Here is a 21,840-nt window from a genome sequence, read left to right as displayed (position 1 = left end):
TGAAAATCTGACTTTATCCATGTTTAAGTGCTATGATTGGGTCCCCAGTGCTTCTATCAACCTAGAAAATGTGAAAAAGATCAACCCAGTAACTTAGTTTTGGTAAACCATTCTCTACAAGCACATGAATATATAAATAGGTTGTTGAAATTTGGCTCTCTTTATGATGTCATAAGGAGCTCTTATTATAATAATACCATCCCTTAATCTGCACTATCCAACCACAGCACTGACATTTAGTGCAGAGAAAAGCACAGTTGAGTTTTAATAGCAACAAACCACCATCATTGTGATCAGTTTTAAAATTCATCAGTTAATTTGCATTTTAAAGGACACACCCAAAATGGCACATTTTTGCACACACCTACAAAGTTTCAATTTTAACATGCTATAATAAATTATTTATGTGGTATTTTGAGCTAAAACTTCACATATGTGCTCTAGGGACACCAAAGATTTATTTGACATTTTAAAAAAGTCTTGTGCCATGGCCCCTTTAACTTAATTTCAATCAGAAAATATCAATTCAAAATAATGTTAAAATTGAATTGTATCTGTCATTGGTTTCAGTCACAGCAGAACATAGGAACGCAGGCCTTAGGCAAGCGACACTTCACAGTGGAAATTCATGCCACAGTGCAAGTCCTGCCTGGCTGACCCCGCAGCCGTGTGTGAAATGTGACACGGCCCCTGGTTTCGTGAGATGGTTTTACTGAGTCTGTAAGTTAGAGACTATATGGGGGCAAACTAGGTTAGGGGTGGGGTACGATACAGTAGGGTGAGACAGCCAGAACATATGCATGTGTGTGTGAGTGAGAGACAGAGAGAGAGAGAACCCTTCTTTAGACAGGAGCTCTGACTTGCGCAGCTGTCCCTAACATACCAGGCGTGTCGTCAGTCCGGAGATCTGAGAATTAAGAGGGACTGTAGGGCCATTCCCACACGTCAACTTTGGTTGCTAACCTACCCTTCTTCCCTAAGACTTTTCTGTAAGATTTCTCCCAGTCTAACCAGTTCTGGGCCAGCGGCCCCCAGTATGGCGGACCAGTACAACACCAACGAGGAGAAAATCCTAAAGGACAGGCACACAAAGGAGATCGACTTGATCAACAGGGACCCTAAACAGATCAATGAAGATGTTGTGAAGGTATTTGTATTGATACTGTAGTTTAAGCATGCTTTAACAACAAAGATATAATGTTTTGCATTGAAATCTGGTTGCCGGATAATGTGAACTACATGGAAAAGTATGTTGCACATAAATAATGTCAATTATTATTATCTTCATGGCAAAGCATAAATATACATGTATGCTCGTGATTCGATCGATCGTGCAAATTCAATGCTTTTGCTCATTCACAAACTTCTCAAGTACTGTAGCAGAATTTATATAGTGTGATTGGATTGGCGATCTGGTCCCTAGGGATAGATTTACTTGCGTGTGTGCAGCACAACACTGTATGCTGGCATGCGCCGAAAATAGCACCGAACCCATTCAAAGTGGCAGGACAGACATATACTATTAGTATTTATAGTTGGAGATAACAGGGTGTGTCAAAGCATCAAACATATATTACGTATTCAGCACCTTTCATGTGTTTCAATCATTTACTTCATCGGCTGTAAAACAGTAAATTGTGCGATTTGTTTTGATTATTGAGTTTTATACAGTACAGGATTAAAGTATGGTTTTCACTCTCTGACTATGAATGTAACCGTGCTGTTTGTGTGATGGATATTGTTGGTGGCATTACATTTATGGAACAATGACATGCAGTTGTTCCATATTAAGCGATATAAGAGTCCTATAGGGAATGTGAGAAAAACTTTGGATATAGCTCATACTATTAAATTAATAATTGAAAACTTTAAGACTTCAAGATATTACTTTCATTCATAAAGCTATTGCGTTAAATTTCAAATTATGTAAGTATTATAACAATGTTATACTCTCCAAACCATATATTGCAGATGTACTGCAGTGATTTAATGCATTTTTGTGTCAAAATATAAATAGGTGCTACAAAAAGATGGTAAATAACCTATTAATAGTTTATTTTAAATCTCTTCGGTTGTTATGAGTTTAAAGCTAAAATAAGCATGGTGCCGGACTACCACCTACCGATGGGGGAATTTTCATATCAGATGTCACTGCTGGGAGAATTCATCATAAACCATTTTCGCAGCATGACTGCCAGCCAAGTTGGCATTGACTTTCAATTGCTCAATCTGTTGTAGTTGAGGATTGAGCAGGATTTAGCAACATACACTCTTCAAAATAAAGATGCTACATGACGCTATAGATTAAAAAAAATTTGGGGGGGGGGCTGTTTGGTTCCATGTGAAGCACCTTTTAGCACTCTTTTATACTATATGGACATTAAAATAAAGGTGCTAGAAAAGGTTATTCACAGTGATGCTATAACAGTGCTATGAACCTTTCAGACAAAGGTTTTGATTGAAAATGTCAAAAAATGGTACCTAGTTCTCACTTTGGCGGTACCCTTTCAAAAAGTACTTTTTGCACCTATATAGTATATATAAGGACCTCAAAGGTACCAATTGGTACACTGAAAAAAATGATTCATTGAATTTAATCAATTTTTTTGGGGTTGGTGGTTGCAATCAATTTATTTAAGCTACATTTAAACAAAAAAGATTAGTAACGTAAAATAAAATATAAAACTTTTGTTTAAATGTAGCTTAAATGGGTTGATTGCAACCACTTACCTTGAAAAATTGATTAAATTCAATGAATCATTTTTTTCAGTGTAGTATATACAGTATCTGTAGCTGAATGGTATATATTAGGACCTTCTCAAAGGGTGCTGCCCCAATACAGGGAGCATTTTTTTACCATTTGACCATCTTAGGGGTGGGCGGAATGACCAAAAATCTATTTCACTGAATGAGTCATTTTATTTCACGGTAACGGTATATTTCACGATGTACATGTTTTTCAGTTTATATTGTTTTTTGATTATAAAAATGTACAGAAATTTGCCACTCACTATAGACGGTTTCAGCAGTAACAACATCAACACGCGACTTTCGTGGTCATCACGTAACTTCCGGTAAACTCTGCGAAGAATAAATAACAACAAAGTCCTTTTAAAGTAGTTTATTTATATAACAAGCAAAATAAACAGCGTGTAGATTACATAAGAACCCAAAACATTTGTTATTTGTCATTCGGATATACGTCACCACGAGGAAAATAAGGCAATTGCTACTTCCGTTTCATGGCGACTTTAAACAAACAGAAACCGGAAGTAAAGTTCGGACCAGACGCTTATCGCTCTAGATATTATAAAATATGACAGGTCTTGACGCACTTTACTTTCTAGACCTTAAACTTTGCGTCTCTTTCTCGTCTTTCCGATCAAACATGTTTGTACTATAAACAAATGGCGCGTCAAACTACATCGCTCCAGCAGCGCACGTGTCACTGATATAAACTCGAGTTTTGTCTTAGCTTGCTTAAAGTTCAGAAAACTTTACAACTATTAGCATTATGTGCGAGAAGAACTCTTTATAGAGAGAGAGAGAGAGAGAGAGAGAGAGAGAGAGAGTCACAATTTAGTCTCGCTGTGAGACCCGCGGTAGATTCACTGGCACTTATTATAAAAATTACACAAATAACTCGTTCATTTTTATGAGTGGATTATTTTACATGTTTCTCTGTCACACTCAGTCTAACATGCGGGAGGGCAGAGTTAGCCACGCCCACTTATTTAGAAAAATATGTTACTTCTGACATTTTATTCCGCGGTAACAGAATATATCGTCATACCGCCCAGTCCTAGACCATCTGATCTGATACTTTTTTTAGGACCATACAGTGTTATTTTTAAGAATGTAGTGTTAACGTTTTCTTTTTGCTTTCTTAAACAATCCAAGGTGGATTTCGAGGATGTGATAGCCGAGCCGGATGGCACTCACAGTATGGATGGAGTCTGGAAGGCCAGCTTCACCACCTTCACCGTCTCCAAGTACTGGTGCTACCGTGTGCTGTCAGCTGTCTTCGGCATCCCAGTGGCTCTGCTGTGGGGCTTTTGCTTCGCCTGCATCTCCTTCTGCCACATTTGGGCCGTCATGCCCTGCATCAAGAGTTATCTGATCGAGACCCAATGCCTGAGCCGAATTTACTCTCTCTGCATTCACACCTTCTGCGATCCCTTGTTTGAAGCTCTCGGGAAGATATTCAGCAGCGTTCGGGTGGCGTTACGCAAAGAGGTTTAGTTTTTTCAGAGGTCAATGTTTACTTGTTCTGCCCTTGGAGAAAACATGTTTTATTTTCATTTTGGTTAAGGTTGAAGTCCTCAAAACGCCCAGAAAGGACTCTGGGGAAAGATGAATGTAATTTGAAATGTATGCTGCCCCCTATCTATCTGGATGTAAATTGCAAGAACTGGATGCAAATTGGAACAAACTGTTATAATTTATTCATCAGTTTATGTAAAGGGATTTGGGAGCAATTCAGGATTAGTTTAGAGAGATTGTATGATTAAAGGCCTTTCTCACTTAGAATGAAGAATATGTCTTATTATTTGATATCATAAAGAGTCTCTCTTTACTTTGAACAGATATAAATGGGGATGGTGTGGTAATGTTAATATCTCAGATGTATTCTGTGCAACTGCTAATTAAATATTATTTTAAACAAGAATGTCTCATATTTTATTACTTAATGTTTATCTTAATGAAGACATTGTAATTTATTACAAAATGTTAGATTTTAGATTGACATTTTTTTAGATTTCATTTTATTTGTGTATATAGATATAGATATATATTAGCTATTTATTTTAGCTAATAGTTTTATCTAAAACATATTTTAGGTTTTCTGGCCAATGGAGTGAATTTGAATGAATTTCTGGCAAGCCAGCTTTTGTCTTTATTTATTAATCCACTACATGGATTATGAAATTTTTGTTAGACTGGTACTACACTATGAACATGTAAGAAATTCCTGGTTGCTTTTTTAAATATAATGAATTTTTATATTTAAATTATAGTCATTTTAACTTAGTATTATAGACTTAGTGATAAGTTGCTGTACTTAAAAAATAAAGCTAAATTAGCTAGTTATTTTAACATTGTTTTGTAAATTACAGCAAATCACAAGCCATAAAAAATAGTAAAAATCACTTGTAAATTCAATTTAATTATACTTAAAGTTTCAAGGCAACAAAGAATTTTTCAGTGCGTAATATCAAACTCTTTTAGTTATTTCACAAATTTATTTTTCATAAATGAGTAAAACTGATGTGATATTTAAGTTTATGAAACATTATATTCCAATTATCAAAATATTTACTCACAGCTTGACATATCAACACATACAATTTATTTATTTTAATAAATAAAACTTACAGCAACACATGAACGTCGTATATTTTTCAGGAAGAAAAAAAGCTTTCATTAAAGTATATTTAAATATAAAAATAAGCATCTGATTTCATTTCTTTAGCATTTTCCATTTGCGCAGGTAAACAACTCGCGTGTCAAATTTACTTTTTATTTTAGTGAACATTTTTTAGAACATTAATTAAATTTTACCAACAAAGGTTGACTTTTATTGTTGCTTTAACATTGAGTAAAATAGTTAAATAGAATAAACATTCTAGTTGAGACCAAGCCCCATAAAAGGATCGAGAGGACAACCAGTTCTTAACTTCTTTAAAAAAAAAAAAAAACATCTGGGTTTTCGTCAGTATTTGGTTATAATGCACTACAGAAATCCATTTTGCAATCAGATATGGGCCTTGACATTAAAATTGTCTAAATCAATGAACGTTATTAACAAAACAATAAAATGAAAGTGCTTTTTACAACAACAAGACAATCGAATAAAATTCTTAATATTCTCAAATTCACTAAAAGCAACCGTTTTGTAACAAGGCTGGAAGAAAGGATACTGTATTTCACAGGATCATCCAATATCCTTGTTTCAAATCCACATGTGCAAGGTTTTGCATACTGACCAAGAGTTTATCATCATAAAATATGATCACGCTGCAGAGCTGTCACTGAGGGGACAAATGGGAACATTCAAGGCCTATGAGGAGGATGGGGGACGCACAGTTTCTCTATATAGACTAGTAATGGGTCAATGATGAGAGAGCCCACCCAAAAAACTTTGTCCCATTCCTGCCCTATGTCTCCAGTAATGTAAAACATTGATGACAAATAGTAAAAACTGAATCCTGCTGCAATGTTTAGAAACACAGTACATGCAGGTATAGGGAAGTGTTTACACTTAAAGAACTTGTCCCGAGGTTCTCAGCTATAAGAAACTGAGCCAGTTTCAGCAAAAAATATGACAATTCCCGAATTGTCGGATTGTGAAATGTGGCTTCAATGAAAGTATTATTGGTGTCAGTTTATATTTATTCCTTCTTCTGGCTTTAAAAAAGTCTGTCTGTTTTTTTTAGGTATGTTTATGTGACAGATGTCTGGGTTATGCTCCTTTGGCTGCTGGTACTTTTGATCACATAAGTGGATGAGTTGCTCTTACGAGATTCGTGTTCTGGATCGTATCTGCATTGAGACGACTTCAGATAGAAGTTGGAACAGCACAGCAGGTTCTGCTTCAGGTCATGGAATAGATGTCCAGCGAAAAACATGTAGATCCAGGGGTTACAGCAACTGTTTAGACTTGCCAGCAACATAGAGATGATGAATGGCATTGCTGTGAAGGAGAAGAAAACAGCTTTGATTAAACATTAAAGAGCAAAATATGCATTATGCAATACCTGTAAAGGCAACATGCTTTTATTTCTTGATGTTAGTACGTTTTCCGGTGCTGTGGCAAAGATATGCGACACAAACAAAAAGTATAAAATGTAAAAATATAAAGGCTGGATTTACTTAATAATATAGTGCATCATTTTTGCATGCATTTTTAAAGTAAATTTCACATGAAATTTGCAACTGCTTAAAATTCCATGTTATTTTTAAGTAAATACAGTGGGTTATTTTTTACAATGTTGTAAACATGAACATTAAGTGTATATAATTTATTTTTGTTTAAGGCATATAATGTATATGTATGCATGGCTGCAGAAAAAAAACAATAAGTAGAATTTACTTAAAATTACTAATATTTTTCAAGTAAATTTCACACAAGTTAAAAAAATTGCACAGTAAAAAAAAATGTAATATCTACTTCATAAATATTATAAATATTATGTACTATAGCATTTAATTTCAAATTTTTACAATTCTACAAGTCCACTTCCCAGTCTACCAAAATCATTGTAATTTCAACACATTATTAAGTTAATTTCTTTCTTACAAATTTAAGTGAAGTATACATGATAAAATTAAGCAGAATTTACTCAATAATGTGTTCGTTTAGAATTACTCAAATTACTCACATTTTCAGTTATTTTATCTTAAATGTTGGTTAAAGGGGACCATGAAAATCAAGCGCTATAATTGGGTCCCCAGTGCTTTTATCAGCCTAGAAAAGGTGAAAAAGATCAACCTAGTAACTTAGTTTTGGTAAACCATCTTCTGCGAGCATGTGAAAAAATAGGTCATTGAAATTTGGCTCCCCTTGTGATGTCAGAAGGGGATAATACCGCCCCTTAATCTGCACTATCCAACCACGGCACTGCCATTTAGTGCAGAGATCAGCTCATTTGCATTTGACATTTTTGCTCACATTTACAAAGTGGCAATTTTAATATATAATTATAATTAATTAATTATCTATGTATCTATGTCGAGTATTTTGAGCTATTTTGAAATTTGGGGACACCAAAGATTTATTTGACATGCTAAAAAAGTCTTGATAAATGTCCCCTTTAAAAAAAAACGTATTTTCCTCTTCAATCATTTTTTAAAATAGTTAATTAGTTTTTATCTAAGCTGCATAATATTTTTTTACAGAGTAAAATGAATTGTTTATGAGATTAATGACACAGACTGGTGTCCTGTATTTAACCTCACAGAAAAAATAACAACCCCTCAAATTATTGCGACTCAAATCTGGAAAAGATTTAAAAACAGGATTTCGCTGGGCAGTCAATACACATTTTCTTTTTTACAATGCGGTAATACTTTTACCACTGATTTATTTAGGCTAAATCATCTTACTAATAGTCCATCACCACTGTGTTATTCATCTTTCAAAGTGCAGAACAGGAAAAATAGGGAACATTTGGTGTCAGTCAGCACAGTGTCTTGAGCGCAGATGTTTTCATGGATTTGTAGGAATATCCATACATGGTGTGTCATCGAAAATACATTAGTGCCAGGCAATCAAAGCATGCAGTCATATGACACTGTATAAACAGTGTGCATGTGCAAGCAATGTGTTCTTCTTTAAAACCTTTTTAAAACAGACATACTGTATTACAACAATAAACATATTGTATGTACAGTATGCTAGCTATGAGATAAAAACATTGACTTGTTATTGAAAGATCACCATTTGACTTGGGAAACAACTTAAGGATGTTTCGAATACAATTCAGTCATTGTATCATGGTAAAGGAGGGTTTCACTTTTTTGCATTTAGCAGACACTTCCAATTCGACTTTCAGAGCACTAAAGCAATATGTTATACTGTATAATATCCGTGTTCCCCAAAATCAGACCCATGATCTTGGATTGCTAATGTAAAGTTCTTATGAGCTACAAAAACACAGAGCGTTACCCTACACCCTTAAAAAAATAAAGGTGCTTCATGATGCCATAGAAGTACCATTTTGGGGTTGCATGGTTCCACAAGGAACCTTTAACATCTGAAGAATCTTTCTGTTAAAAATAAAGGTTAAATGTAGTATTTGATCATAAAAATGTATTAATAACTTTATTTTTAAGAGTGTAAATTCAATAAAGTACAGTACGAAAAAAAGATAACGACATAATGAGACACCAAAGACATTGCTTCAACAGGTACACCTTTATACCTATAAGCCTGACTGAACCTGATCAAAAAAATAAATTATGTATTTCCAATTGATGCAAACAATATCCTCAATCTAATATCATTCAAAACACATAAAGTAAAGATAGAAATCCAGACAAGTAATCAACAACACAAAGAAGGCAATGAGAATGGAAATAGCAATGCAGTGGGAATACTGGCAAGCCTTTTTAATGCATGTCAACTTGGGCAGTCCTTTAAACACTATTGTTTGTGTGCAAAGAGGAAATGATATCCAGGCGATCGTAATCAAAAGTCTGATTAGAATTCTAGTGGTGAGCAGAATAGAAAGCACTTCAGTTACAGCGTGACATGTCTACTGTAATATAAATGTGCTCTAAGAAATAAATCATTTCTACCACAGAAAATGTGATGTTCTTCTTCTGATAATCTCATTCTAAAAGGATGATGGATGGAATCTGATACAAAGGCTGGAAATCTTTTTTCAAAAGCCCTTAGAATTAAACACTGCAGGATAGTAGCACCAACAGCACTATAGGTCTATGGGGATTATTTTAGATTTTCATGGTGGCTGGTTAATCACTGATTTGTTTCAAATCAGAGTTGGGTTAATTCTTAGAAGGATCTATTCACAGAAATGTAATATTATATACATAACTATGTTTCAGTGGTGTATAAAGACCTTACATAATGAAGTGGTATGTTTTATCTACATACACTGTAACAGTAAATGGAGGACGTCATTTTGCGCTGTCACGTTTCTACAGTAGCCCTAAATGGACAAACTGTTCTATAGAGTGCTTTTATCACTATGTTGTCTCAGACAACAACATGTTCGTCCTGTGGCGGCTACTGTAGCTCATCTATCTGTTTCGAAAGGGAGGGGTGAGTGGTGGACTGAGCCATTGGTTGCAATTCGCAATCTCACCGATAGATGCCGCTAAAATCTACACACAGTACATTTAAAATCTGTGCCAAATATTTTAAAAATAACATGCCAAGGTTGGAACTAGGGCCACACAACATTGAAGAGAACACAATATGCGAAAACTTAAAAAAAAGCGAAAATGTGTTCATCATTCTGTAAAATGTGTTTCACATTCTTTCTAGAAAAATTACTCTCTCTGCTATCTGTATTGATCGAAAACTTAATCATAACTTTCTGAAGTATTAAATCACTTAGTAAAAATTATTGCAATAAGCAAATTAGCTATATTTCAACACAATCTCATTCGTACGTATTTCACAAGGTGGCTACTTCAAATAAATGCATATGATCACTTTTGTACGTTTTTGTATGATTTACTTTCGCCCCTGTGAAGTTGAACTTAGAGGTGTTTTTTTATAATCATAAGTTTATATACGATTTATTTCATACGAAATCATACAAATTAGCCGGCTTGTACACATTACGTACAAATTCTGGTTGCATTTCAAAAATGCAATATATCTTGAAAAATGAATTCTTAATACTGAACACCAAAACTATAAACTGAAATACTCTGTTTTGTACGGAGCCCCTAAGGGGACATGGAGAAGAAATTAAATAAAGTTTAGTTTTGCATGTGCACGTAAAACTATCGCTTGCGTACATGAAACTATCGCGTTTAGTTTCATACGCGCACATGAAACTATCGCATGTGCACGTGAAAGCGAAAGTTTAATGTGCGCCGCACGCAAAACTAAACTTTTTTAAAAAATTCGGCCCATGAAGGTTTCGCATGAGCACATGAAAGTTTCACGTGAGCATGCGAAATTTTCACGTGAGCACGCGGAATTTTCACGTGAGCACATGAAACTAAACTTTAGATTTTTTTACTCCAATGACACCATAGGGGCTCGGTAGTCTTGTGTTATTTATTACACCAACAAAACACATTAAACCTAAAACCACTGACAATGCAGAATCCAGGGAAAATAAATTTGATATGAATATTTTGTAGAGTACACTACAAGCCAAACCGGTTGACAACACAGCTTTCTTACTCTAGTTTTGGTGATTTGTGTGCTCATCCACATCAAATTTCAAGGTAGAAAGTTTCTGCTTTTGACTATTTAGCTTCACGAAGATAAAAGAATGACTTTACAAATAAAGCAATAAGTCATGTATATTGTTTTATTTGTGCTGAACGCACATCTCTGAATTCCCCGGAGCATCAGCAGTTTGAATCATGCAAATTGAGAGAAAGAACAATAATGCTCTTTAATATAAGACTGTCTTTGGATTATTGTAAAGCAGGGGTCTTCGACTACTCTTCTTCGAGAGCCAGATTTTAAAATTGTAAATATAATGCAGGCCAAACTTTTACCCCTATTTTTACCTTTTATATATTTTTTACTTTTATTTATTATATATTTATATATATCTTATAACTTATGTTGTTTTTGTTAATAAAAAACTTGTATTATCCAGTATTTTGCCTTTTAATTAATGAAAATTCATATTTTCTTTTTTAATATTTTAAAAACAATTGCAGTTTAACATGGCAAGAACCAAAATGTTATAGTTCAACAATAAAGAAGTGTAAATAATAAATAATAACTTATTTTGTTAATTACTGTTTAACTTTCATAAATTGTTACATTTCAAGTATTCACAAAGTCAGTCTTCTCCTTATGACTAAAATTGCACTTCATGTTTTCTTTTTTAATATTTTAAAGATATATAGGCTAAACCGCCTTTAAATTGTACACTACATCCAGACACGGTGGTCAGAGTTCACCCCCTAGTGGGAGTCGAAATGAAATTTTAGTTTATTCATAAATCCGTGTCAAGGCAAGAGCCTTTAATCTACGTATGTATTTATACTTATTAATTTACTTATCAGTTATCAATCATTTTAAAGGATTCAAGTTTTACTGACAAAGTTAAACAAAAAAGGATTAATAAGTTTCACCCTGCACAGTGTTTCGATTGAAAGACACTGAAATACATCACTTCCAGTCAGCATGTCACGCGGTTAAGTCACATAAGTTTATTTTTTTATTCATCCAAAGCTCAAATTGGATCCGATAATTACGTACCCGCAGATGGTTGACATCCCACGCAGCCCATTTCCAACTCTATCAGTTTTTTTGGCCGTCATTTGTCATGTACAGTGGAAAGGTAAAAGTAACCAAGCTGATTTAAAATCAAACAAAGATGACTGGCGGACCAGATAAATATGCCAATTGACTAGCCTGCCCTAAAGTGTTGAAACTGCAAAGACAAAACTAAAAGTGTTTTTAATGCAGCACAAACCCTTCATTTTTACAATAAAACATTTACTGTAGCTGTTGCTCTTTAGTAAAGCATGAAAAAACAAGGTCCTTGGTTCAACCAATAGAACAAATATAATGGAAATGTACAACTTAAAGGAAAACACCACAATTTTTCAATATTTTACTATGTTCCTACCTCAACTTAGATGAATTAATACATACTTATCTCTTTCCAACGCATGCATTTAATCCCCGTACAGCGCCTCATTAATGTGTCAGCATTTAGCCCAGCCCCACTCAATCCTATGGCTCCAAACAAAAGTTTTATTTTGTGCCACCATACTTACTCATGTAACAGACTTTAAATAGGGAAACATGGAAGTGTTTGGTGGCTTCTAAATTCATCCCTGTTTGAATCCTAAGGAATGAATGGGGTTAGGCTAAATGCTAACACATTCACAAGCCGCTGAACAAAGATCAAAAATGCACGCACCGAAAAAAGATATGTATGTATTAATTTTGAGGCAAGAACATAGCCAAATATTGAAAACGTTTTTCCTTTAAATGTACTGGAGGTAACTGACACATCAAAACATGTAATATAAATGTAAAAGAATACAACATATTCAATAGAGAGTAATAATAATAGAGATGTCTGTTATGATGCCAATTATACTGTTTCCCATTCAACTTTAATTTGATTTAATGACTATGACAGTATACTCTTAAAATATGTCTATGTAATGTAAGAAAGAGGGCTTCCCGAACTCAGGAAAAAATTCTTAAACTTCACAACCATTTTTTTTTTATCTTAGTGGGCACTCAAGGTCAGTGAGCATTAGCATTTGTTTAAGTTTATTTTGTGTGATTTTGAAAATCAGTATTTCACTTGCAAAGATTTTTATTGATCAAAGAAAGACTTGTTTTTCTTGAATAACAATGAGAAGTATAAATCACAAGTCACTGCCAAACATTCAAAATACAGAGAGTATCAATAAATCAATTCAACTGGAAGTATCAGAACATTCAGTATAATTAGAAACAGCTTCTTTTTAGCATATTTTGAGAAATGTCATGGATACTTCATTCCACTACGGTTGTGTCAGTCACTGTTATATAACACCGTACCAACATACATCTGTTCAGTGGTTATTTTTTTAGATAATAGTCCTGATATGTGCATAATCATTGTCTCATATTTTTAATGTGTCACATCAATATCTCTACAAACTATTTATTTCCTGAGGCCAAAAAAAATTTCTATTCTTGACCTTTAAATAATATTCTTGCTATTGCTAAAAAAAATATTCCTAAACAGGATACTGATCATTTTGAAACAATCTTTAGCTAATGGATCTTTTGCTCAGTAACCTTGATGACTCAAACTTTTGACCTAAACTAAAAATCACTTTAATATAGTTTGGCTACTCTTGTATTATTAAACAATGTGTTTGTTGTGTTTTAAAGCTGGATTTTAACAACAATTTATCGAGACTGTGTAATACAGTATGTATCTGCAGTCACAGTATGTTCCTCCTTTATCCGGGTTTGTTTTAGTGGGGGTAATTTCTCATACGCCAGACAGTCATGATTCTGCTGAATATTAATCCTTCCCTGAGGTCGATTTGTATGGCACCACTGTTTTTAGTGAACTGCAATACATCTGTAGTGATTTAAAAAGAAAGATACCCATCACAGAAAGCAGTTGTACTGATATAGCCTTATTCATCTTCTCTGAAAAAAAAACAAATCCTTCCCTTCTCTACAAAAAAACAATCTTGGACCCATCTCACAGATTTTCTCAGAAATCTCATTAAGATTTTAAAAACTGATTAAGCTACTTTTTAAATCTGTGTTTGCTACATAATGTAAGCATATCTTGGTCCCACTGACAATGTATTTACAGCTTTACCAGCAATGTCATAAAAACATATTTGGCTCCCGAAAGTCTCTTTGTTGAAAATGTTTTTTTTTTCACTACAAAAATCATTTGTGCAATAGAAAGGTTTAATGTACCATTAAAGCTTTACTGTTAGTCTAACATAGACAAAAATAGTGGTTGAAAATAGAGTTGTCACTTTGGTAGTATAAGATAAAAAATTGCAAAAGGTACATAAGTTGTTATGCAATTTCTTTGCCAATTTGTTGGAAATTGTGGGTCAGAATGTCAATTGCCAACCTGCCAAGTGTCAAACAGGGTGACGTCCTGAAGTGACACACACAGACTGCACCATGTGTGCATACCTAAGAGTGCATGCATGTTTTTAAATCTGAGCAGAGCCATTTCAAATTTACAGGAAACAGAGCTTGATGTTGACCAATGTTGGGTTATGACATGAAGCCGATTTTCATTTTCAAACGAAACGTTACATCTGTACGTCCAACGTTGGTTTTTGATGTCAACTTGACATTACTGTTTGACGTCAGTCCGACACTGGCTTCTGACATCAACCTGACGTTACAGCTTGATGTCAGGACGATGTTGGTTTTTGACATAAACCTGACGTTATATCTGGATGTCAATCCAAAGTTAGTTTCTGATGTCAACCCAACTTAACAGCCTTACGCCTGGTTTAGACATCAACCCGACGTTGCAGCTTGACGTCAGGTTGTCATTGGTTTTTGACGCCAGCCTGACGTCACGGTTTGATGCCAGGCTGAGGTTGGGTTTTGACATCAACCTGACGTTGCAGCTTGACGTCAATCCAAAGTTAGTTTCTGATGTCAACCCAATTTAACAGCCTGACGCCTGGTTTTGAAGTCAACCCGACTTTACAGCTGGACGTCAGGTCGTCATTGGTTTTTGACGTCCATCTGATGTTACAACTTGATGTCAGTCCGATGTTGTTTTTTGACGTTCATCCGACGTTACAGCTTGAAATCAGTCCAACACTGGTTTCTGATGTCAACCCGACATTCCATCTGACATTAGTCCGACATTGTTTTTTGATGTCCATCTGATGTTACAGCTTGATGTCAGTCCGACATTGTTTTTTGACGTTAATCCGACGTTACAGCGTGACGTCAGTCCGACGTTGATTTTTGATGTCCATCTGATGTTACAACTTGACATCAGTCCGACATTGTTTTTGATGTCCATCTGATGTTACAACTTGATGTAAGTACGACATCGGTTTTTGACGTTCTTCGACGTTACAGCTTGATGTCAGTCTGACATTGGTTTTTGACTTCAACCCGACGTTACAGCTTGACATTAGGTCGATGTTATGATTAAAACACGATGTATGGTCTAATATCCATTTTATTGACTGAACAATACACTGTGGCATTTTAATGTCAAAGGCAGTGGATCTCAACCTTTTTGATCCCATTGTCCACAACAATATTTAAAAAAAACCTCCATACTTACAAATTCTACCAAATAAAATATTCTATAGCTTGGCATCACTAGAAAGATGTATATTGGTCACAAAAATACCCAAAATATAATAATAATTAAAAATATAATCATTTAAAATATACAATACAAAAAGCTTGCTGATGCCACAAACTTGACCGGTCTAAATTTACTTATTGACAGTCAATCCTATTTGCGCAAAAGCAACGAGACATTTTTATAATTTGACGCACGGTGGCAACTTACCCTCTCTTGGTGCTTCTGGATCCCAGGCAGACCACATCTGTACGGAGAAAAACGGCGTCCAGCACACAATATAAGCAAGGACAATAACAAAAGTCATTTTAACCGTAGTGATTTTGGCCTTGGAGATGAGCTTGACGCTGCTGACGCGCGCGATCGCGTGGCTTTTGGACGCAGAGGGCGTGAGTGTGATGCACTGATCCCTCTTAGTTTTCCTTTTAAAGTTTTGCCATATCTTAAAGCTTATCAGTCCGTAGCAAAAACTCAGGATAGTCACCGGTATGATGTATATGGTCAGACTAATCCACGTAATGTAAGCTTTGGCGCCCCAAGGTTGCACGAAATCTCCCCAGCAATCATAAACTCCATCACCAACCTCGCGTAAAGAGAATATATAAACCTGCGGGATGCTTAAAAGTAAGCTAAGTGCCCACGACAAAATCACATAACAGCGGTCCTGTCGTTTGTGCAGAGAACGAAGAGGCTGACAGATCGCCATGCATCTGTCTATGGACATCAGTACCAACATGTAAGTGGATGCGAACATTCCCACAGTTTGGAGATATTTCACCAATCTGCAAAGGATGTCAGGTCCATAGAAGCGAAAGGTGATGTCCCAGATGAGTTGAGGGAGAACCTGAAAGACAGCAACCACCAGGTCTGCGATGCTGAGATGTTTCATGAAGTAATACATACGAGACTGACTGTGCTTGGCTGTGTGGATAGCGACGAGGACGCACAAGTTTCCAGCGAGCGCCAAAAACAGCACGAGCGCAAGTACAGTGACTTCCACTTTAGCCACTTCTTCATTTCTCTTCAGAGGATTTGCAGTCTGATTCACAATATAAGTGCCATTGTCAATGCTGGAGTTTTTGAATGACTCGTTGAAGGACCAAAAGTCTTGATCCTTGAAAATGTCCCCCATTGTACCAAAATCGCACGACTACTTGAAGTGTATAAACAGGCAGCCTTTTAACTTAGGTGTCACCTCACGTATTTGAAAAGACTCTTAATGCTTGCTTGTAGTCCCTCAGGTGCTTTTAACCTTTCGTGTAAACTGCAAAAACAACCTGGATGTTAATTTTGTGTAAGGCATGACATTCATGTTTACATGCAGTGATGCGCAAATTCGTGTTTTGCTTATTAAGTATAAACTAAACAAAAGATAAAGTTATTAAAAAATGTAAATAAATGCACAGTGGTTAATATGCAATGATGTTTAATGCATCTGTAGCCAGGTACTTACAATTTTATCCATTTTGTTAGGCTTCCTAAGTGCTGTCAGTGTTTGCGTATAGGAGAGTCCAAAACCTGGTGAAGCCTCCTTTTCTCTCACTCGGCTCGCACTGAATGGACCGCGTCACGATATCACCACTTATACACATCTTCTCAATGGATCTCCTTAAAACTTCCCACTGTCTTCCACCAGGGGGCCATGTGCGCTATTGCAAACCAACTGGTTCCTCTATAACGCAGTCATACTTGAGCCCGAAGGGAGGACATTTTTTAACTGCCTTGAAATTACTGATTGAGTCAATAGTGTACTTTTATATTCAACTACGTCCATAAGCTGTTAATGGGGCGGTAACCTGTAAAAAGGTCCAAATATGTATCTTTGAGATACTATATGCATTAATTAGTTATTAATTATTAATAATGAAATCAATTAAATAATATAAATAAATAAAAAGTTTTCATGCCAAGATTTTTATTTTGTTTGTTTTGCACACTACATGGGGTGGCATCTCCAAAAATTCAGTCCCTAGGATTAGGGATAGAGTTGGGTGGAAGTTTAGATGTGTCCTGTATATCTCTCAGAGGCTGTGTACACCTGGTATTAAGATGCATTTTAGTCAATCGAATTGCAGGTGGACGAGAGAGACACATTCCCATTCACACTAGAGTGCGGATCGGGCCGCATTTTTCTGTGTCCGAGCCCGGCCCGCGTCTGACAGGACAGTAACCAAACCCGACTGTAACCCGACAGTCATTAAGTTATTTATATCCGAGCCCGACCCGAGCCCGAAACAGTTAAAAATTGCATTGTCACAGCAACATAAACACACAATTTCCGCACAACATGAAGATGGATGGCGATAGTTCATCTTAAAATGAAACTTTTATGTTTATCAGCTTACCCCCAGGCCATCCAAGATGTAGGTGACTTTGTTTCTTCAGTAGAACACAAATGTAGATTTTTAACTTCAACCGTTTCAGTCTGTCAGTTGTATAATGGAAGTGGATGGTAACAAAATCCGATGAAAAAAACATGCACGACAAATCCAAATTAAACCCTGCGGCTTGTCCTAAGACACGAAACGATCGGTTTGTGCGAGAAACCAAACATTATTTATATCATTTTTACCTCTTATACAACACTATCCACAGAGAAACGGGAGCCCCGTAAAGTTTATATACCCCTTTATGCAGAGCACCCGATACAGTAGGTGGCAGTATGCACCTAATGCTATTTAATGCTATTAAACATGAGATGAATAAGAAGGTGATCTGAAAGTGCGTGCTTCATTTTAAGATGAATTATCGCTTTAAACAAGCCCATACCTACATATTATAATAAGCTGTTATAAATTCCAAATGTTCAATGCCTTATTGCGCCGAGCCCGACCCCGAACATAATTTCTAAATATCTATGCGAACCTGGCCCGTCGGGTCCCGTCGGGCTCGGTTTGGGTATCCATCCTCTAATTCACACCTGGGACCTCATTTATAAAAATGTGCATAGGATCCTTACAGCATACAGCAAAAATATTAAGACCCCTTTATAATAAGGTGACCAGACGTCCCCGTTTTCCGGGGACAGTCCTGTTTTTTTGGTGTTTTGTCCCCGACTAGAGCTGTCCCTGGAAATGTCCCCGTTTTACAGCATGTCCAAAACAAATACACTGAAAAACCCGATCAACATAGAGTTTGTAGTACCAGACCGGAGCAATCATGTAATGATTATTTTCACCATTAGAGGGGGCCGCGAGCTACTTATTACTTGCGCACGCCACTGATTTAGCGATGAAGAATTTACCAAGAGACACATAAAAAAGTGTCATTATCATAAATCAAGTTATCATAAGAAATGAAAAAAGTTACAGTTATGGGGGCTTAAGGTACTAACTACTCATGTTAAATTAAAATAATAAACCAATGAAGTGAACCGATCACAAGTATGTTACGGAACATTTGTTTTGTGTATAGGCTAAATATGTTTACATTTTGCATTATTCCTTCTGTTCTTCACATTTACAATGTTATGAAATCAGCTGAAGTATGTCTCTTTTGTAAAAAAACGGGAAAAAGTAGATTTTTAGAAGATTTTTAGACCAAAATATAAAATTGGTGCTTACAACAAGCAAAAAAATCTACCACTTCTTAATTCAAGAATATTTTTTTTGCATGTTTTAAGCACAAATTCACTTACATTTATTTTTTTTTGTCTTAAAGCTAGATTTTTCTTTTTTGCTTATCAAGAAAATGCATCTTGATTTAAGATTTTTTAGATATTTGTACTGAAAATAAGACAAAAATACTATTAAGTAAAAACATTTTGTCTCCATTTTTAATTCATAGATAACAACAAATGAGATTTAAATGATATTTTGACCATTTAACTAGGAAATGTCCCCGGTTTTCATTTAAAAAATCTGGTCACCTTACTTTATAAATCACAGATCACCTACCAGTGTGCAATGCATGCATGAATCATCCTCATATCCCAACCCTGCAAGCCCATTTCCCCATTAAGTTAAGATTTTTTATAGATCACAACCTTTGCATTGGTACGCACCCTTTTTAAATGAGGCCCCCGGTGTTTTATGCCATCTCTTTTGTCCACTTCTGTCCTAATTACGGGTTTAAGTTGGCACAGAGTCAGAGTACCGCTCCTTGTGTTGTCAGTAAATGTAAGGGCTTTCTCAGATATTTCAGAGCAATTTATGAAATTAACTCGCGCAACTTTCACACACTCGCAAAATGAAACACAAATGAGGTGGAGAGCAGTTGCTTTAGTTTATCAATAAAAGAATAAAGACCATGTCGAACACTTGGGTTCAGGCTAGAAGTGGAAAAAATTGTGGTCGAATCTGGTCGAATGCATTTTCGACTACCTCTATATGTGATTGAGTTGAAAGCATTTTACACCCAGTTTATTACTGTTTTTATAGTGCTTTATATACACTCAAAAAAATGATTCAAGCCCTTCTTAGACATGACACATTAAAATTGTGTTCAATTAATAAAAAAAACCTCATTAAGAGAAATAAGTATATATTTTTAATTAGTCTAACACAAAATGAATATGTACTATAATTTATTGATTTATTTTTAATTGCGTTAAGACAATTAGTTTGAGTTTGGGTTCTGGAAAAATAATTTCCCAGCATGCTTTGCATGCAACTGCTTTTGGAGAGTATTTTTTTAATTTAGTGTTATTTTATGCATTTTTAGGTAAAGAGAAAGACTTAATAGTGTTTAATGTCCGTTTATCTTATTGATTTAGAAGTGTTTGTGTTATATTTTTCAAATTGTTTGGTTACCATCGTGCAGAAGAGTGGCGCTTGTGGTTAGGTTGTGGATGTGAGGTATTACTCTCAATGAGCATTAACTGTGTTAGTGCCTGTTTGGAGATCAGTCTTCTCTCACATGTTCATCCAAAGTATCATGTGTTATTATTATTAGCATGCTAACAGAGGTGGGTAGAGTACCCAAAATCTGTACTCAAGTAAAAGTACAAGTACTTATACAAAAATGTACTCAAGTAAAAGTAAAAGTATCAATCTAATTATTTACTTGAGTAAGAGTAAAAAAGTATTAGATGAAAAAACTACTCAAGTAGTTAGTTACTCGTTACTTCTGATCTGATAGAGAAGTAGCGCAAAAGCACCGAATTTCAGACTACTTGGAGGGTTTTGACAAATCTCTCCTTAAGAGTCTCATTGTTCTGCTTATATACAAGTAAAGCAGCCTATCTCAGTCCTGCAATGGGTACATTAACATCACATAACGTGTCATTTGAGAAAAAATCTCAAACACACACACACAGATTTATTTCATGTTCACAACACAAACTTGTCAGCATCTGCCTTTAAACATGCAAACAGTAAACAAATAAGAACGTGTGTGTCTGTTTGTTATCATCATTTTATATGATATATAGGTTATTTTCATTGCCATTAATGTGCAATTACTGAACATAAACAGGAGCTTAATAAAAATGATCATTTTAGATTTTCATATGGAACTTATCTGTTTTTGCAAATCATCTCTACATTTATTATAATATATAATACATGTTTCTTTCAAATCAATCTTTATTCTTTTATTTTTATTCATTCATTCTTTAGGAAGGATTTAAATAAAATACAATCCCGTTTTTATTTGAATGTATTTTCTACACATTAGTGAGGTGTCCGGATTTGTGTATAAATGCAGTCATTACATTATGCTGTTAAGTTTGTTTAGTTGTGGGGAAATTATATAAATGTGCAGATGTGAACGTGCTGTTTGTATGGTTTAACTTACACTAGGATTTGTAATCGCTTGCACAAGAGTGCATATGGCAAAAAAACTCGGACAGTGTGTGAAATGACCATTAATAGTGTTCAAATAGACATACTGTGACACTTACTTCAGGTTGGATCTTGAATTCCTGTACGCTGAGATGTCAGCTCGTTTAGTGAGCATGCATCACATTATGAAACTATTCTTTTTGACCTCTTGGATTGAAAACATAGACCGAACTTAAAGCCACGCATGATCTGCCTCCGATAACTGAACATAATTTACCGCGCCCTCATCTGCTTCTCCTATCATCTACGCGGCCGCGCGCGCTAAAAGGGTGACCGCGCGGTCGCGCGCTAAAGGGTGACGCAGCCTGTTTCGCGCAACTTTCGAACACGCCCTATAAACTTTAAAAATATATATATATATTCATGAATTATTACCGTTTGACAGTAGCGCAGTAACGCCGCCGAATGTAGCGAAGTAAAAGTACAGTTTTTTCACTAGAAATTTACTTGAGTAAGAGTAAAAGTACCCATCCTTAAATTTACTCTAAAAGTACTAGTTACCCGAAAAATGTACTCAAGTAAATGTAACGAAGTAAATGTAATTCGTTACTACCCACCTC

The 21,840-nt window shown here is 35.4% G+C and overlaps 2 protein-coding genes across 2 annotated transcripts; one reads left to right on the top strand and one right to left on the bottom strand.

Moving 5' to 3' along the window:
- Positions 1–832: 832 nt before the first annotated feature.
- Positions 833–4,669, top strand: cav3 (caveolin 3). Its single transcript, XM_055213520.2, has 2 exons — positions 833–1,147; positions 3,901–4,669. The coding sequence occupies exons 1-2, from the start codon at positions 1,037–1,039 to the stop codon at positions 4,240–4,242; spliced, it is 453 nt and encodes a 150-aa protein (XP_055069495.1). The 5' UTR covers positions 833–1,036; the 3' UTR covers positions 4,243–4,669.
- Positions 4,670–5,333: 664 nt separating this feature from the next.
- Positions 5,334–17,223, bottom strand: oxtra (oxytocin receptor a). Its single transcript, XM_055212674.2, has 3 exons — positions 16,951–17,223; positions 15,708–16,761; positions 5,334–6,694 (listed from the first exon to the last, which is right to left on the bottom strand). The coding sequence occupies exons 2-3, from the start codon at positions 16,627–16,629 to the stop codon at positions 6,444–6,446; spliced, it is 1,173 nt and encodes a 390-aa protein (XP_055068649.2). The 5' UTR covers positions 16,630–16,761; positions 16,951–17,223; the 3' UTR covers positions 5,334–6,443.
- Between the last annotated feature and the right edge of the window lie 4,617 nt (positions 17,224–21,840).

The sequence above is a fragment of the Misgurnus anguillicaudatus genome, chromosome 8 (genome assembly GCF_027580225.2).
Source record: "Misgurnus anguillicaudatus chromosome 8, ASM2758022v2, whole genome shotgun sequence".
NCBI lineage: Eukaryota > Metazoa > Chordata > Actinopteri > Cypriniformes > Cobitidae > Misgurnus > Misgurnus anguillicaudatus.
The sequence above is the reverse complement of the archived record's forward strand: the minus strand, read 5'-3'. Positions and strand labels throughout refer to the sequence as shown.

Excerpts from the sequence above, each read along its gene's own strand:
- cav3 (XM_055213520.2), top strand. The coding sequence starts at position 1,037 with ATGGCGGACCAGTACAACACCAACGAGGAGAAAATCCTAAAGGACAGG. Across the intron at positions 1,148-3,900 it reads TCAATGAAGATGTTGTGAAG|GTGGATTTCGAGGATGTGAT; the intron begins GTATTTGTATTG and ends AAACAATCCAAG.
- oxtra (XM_055212674.2), bottom strand. The coding sequence starts at position 16,629 with ATGGGGGACATTTTCAAGGATCAAGACTTTTGGTCCTTCAACGAGTCA. Across the intron at positions 6,695-15,707 it reads TCCAGAAGCACCAAGAGAGG|CAATGCCATTCATCATCTCT; the intron begins GTAAGTTGCCAC and ends TCTCCTTCACAG.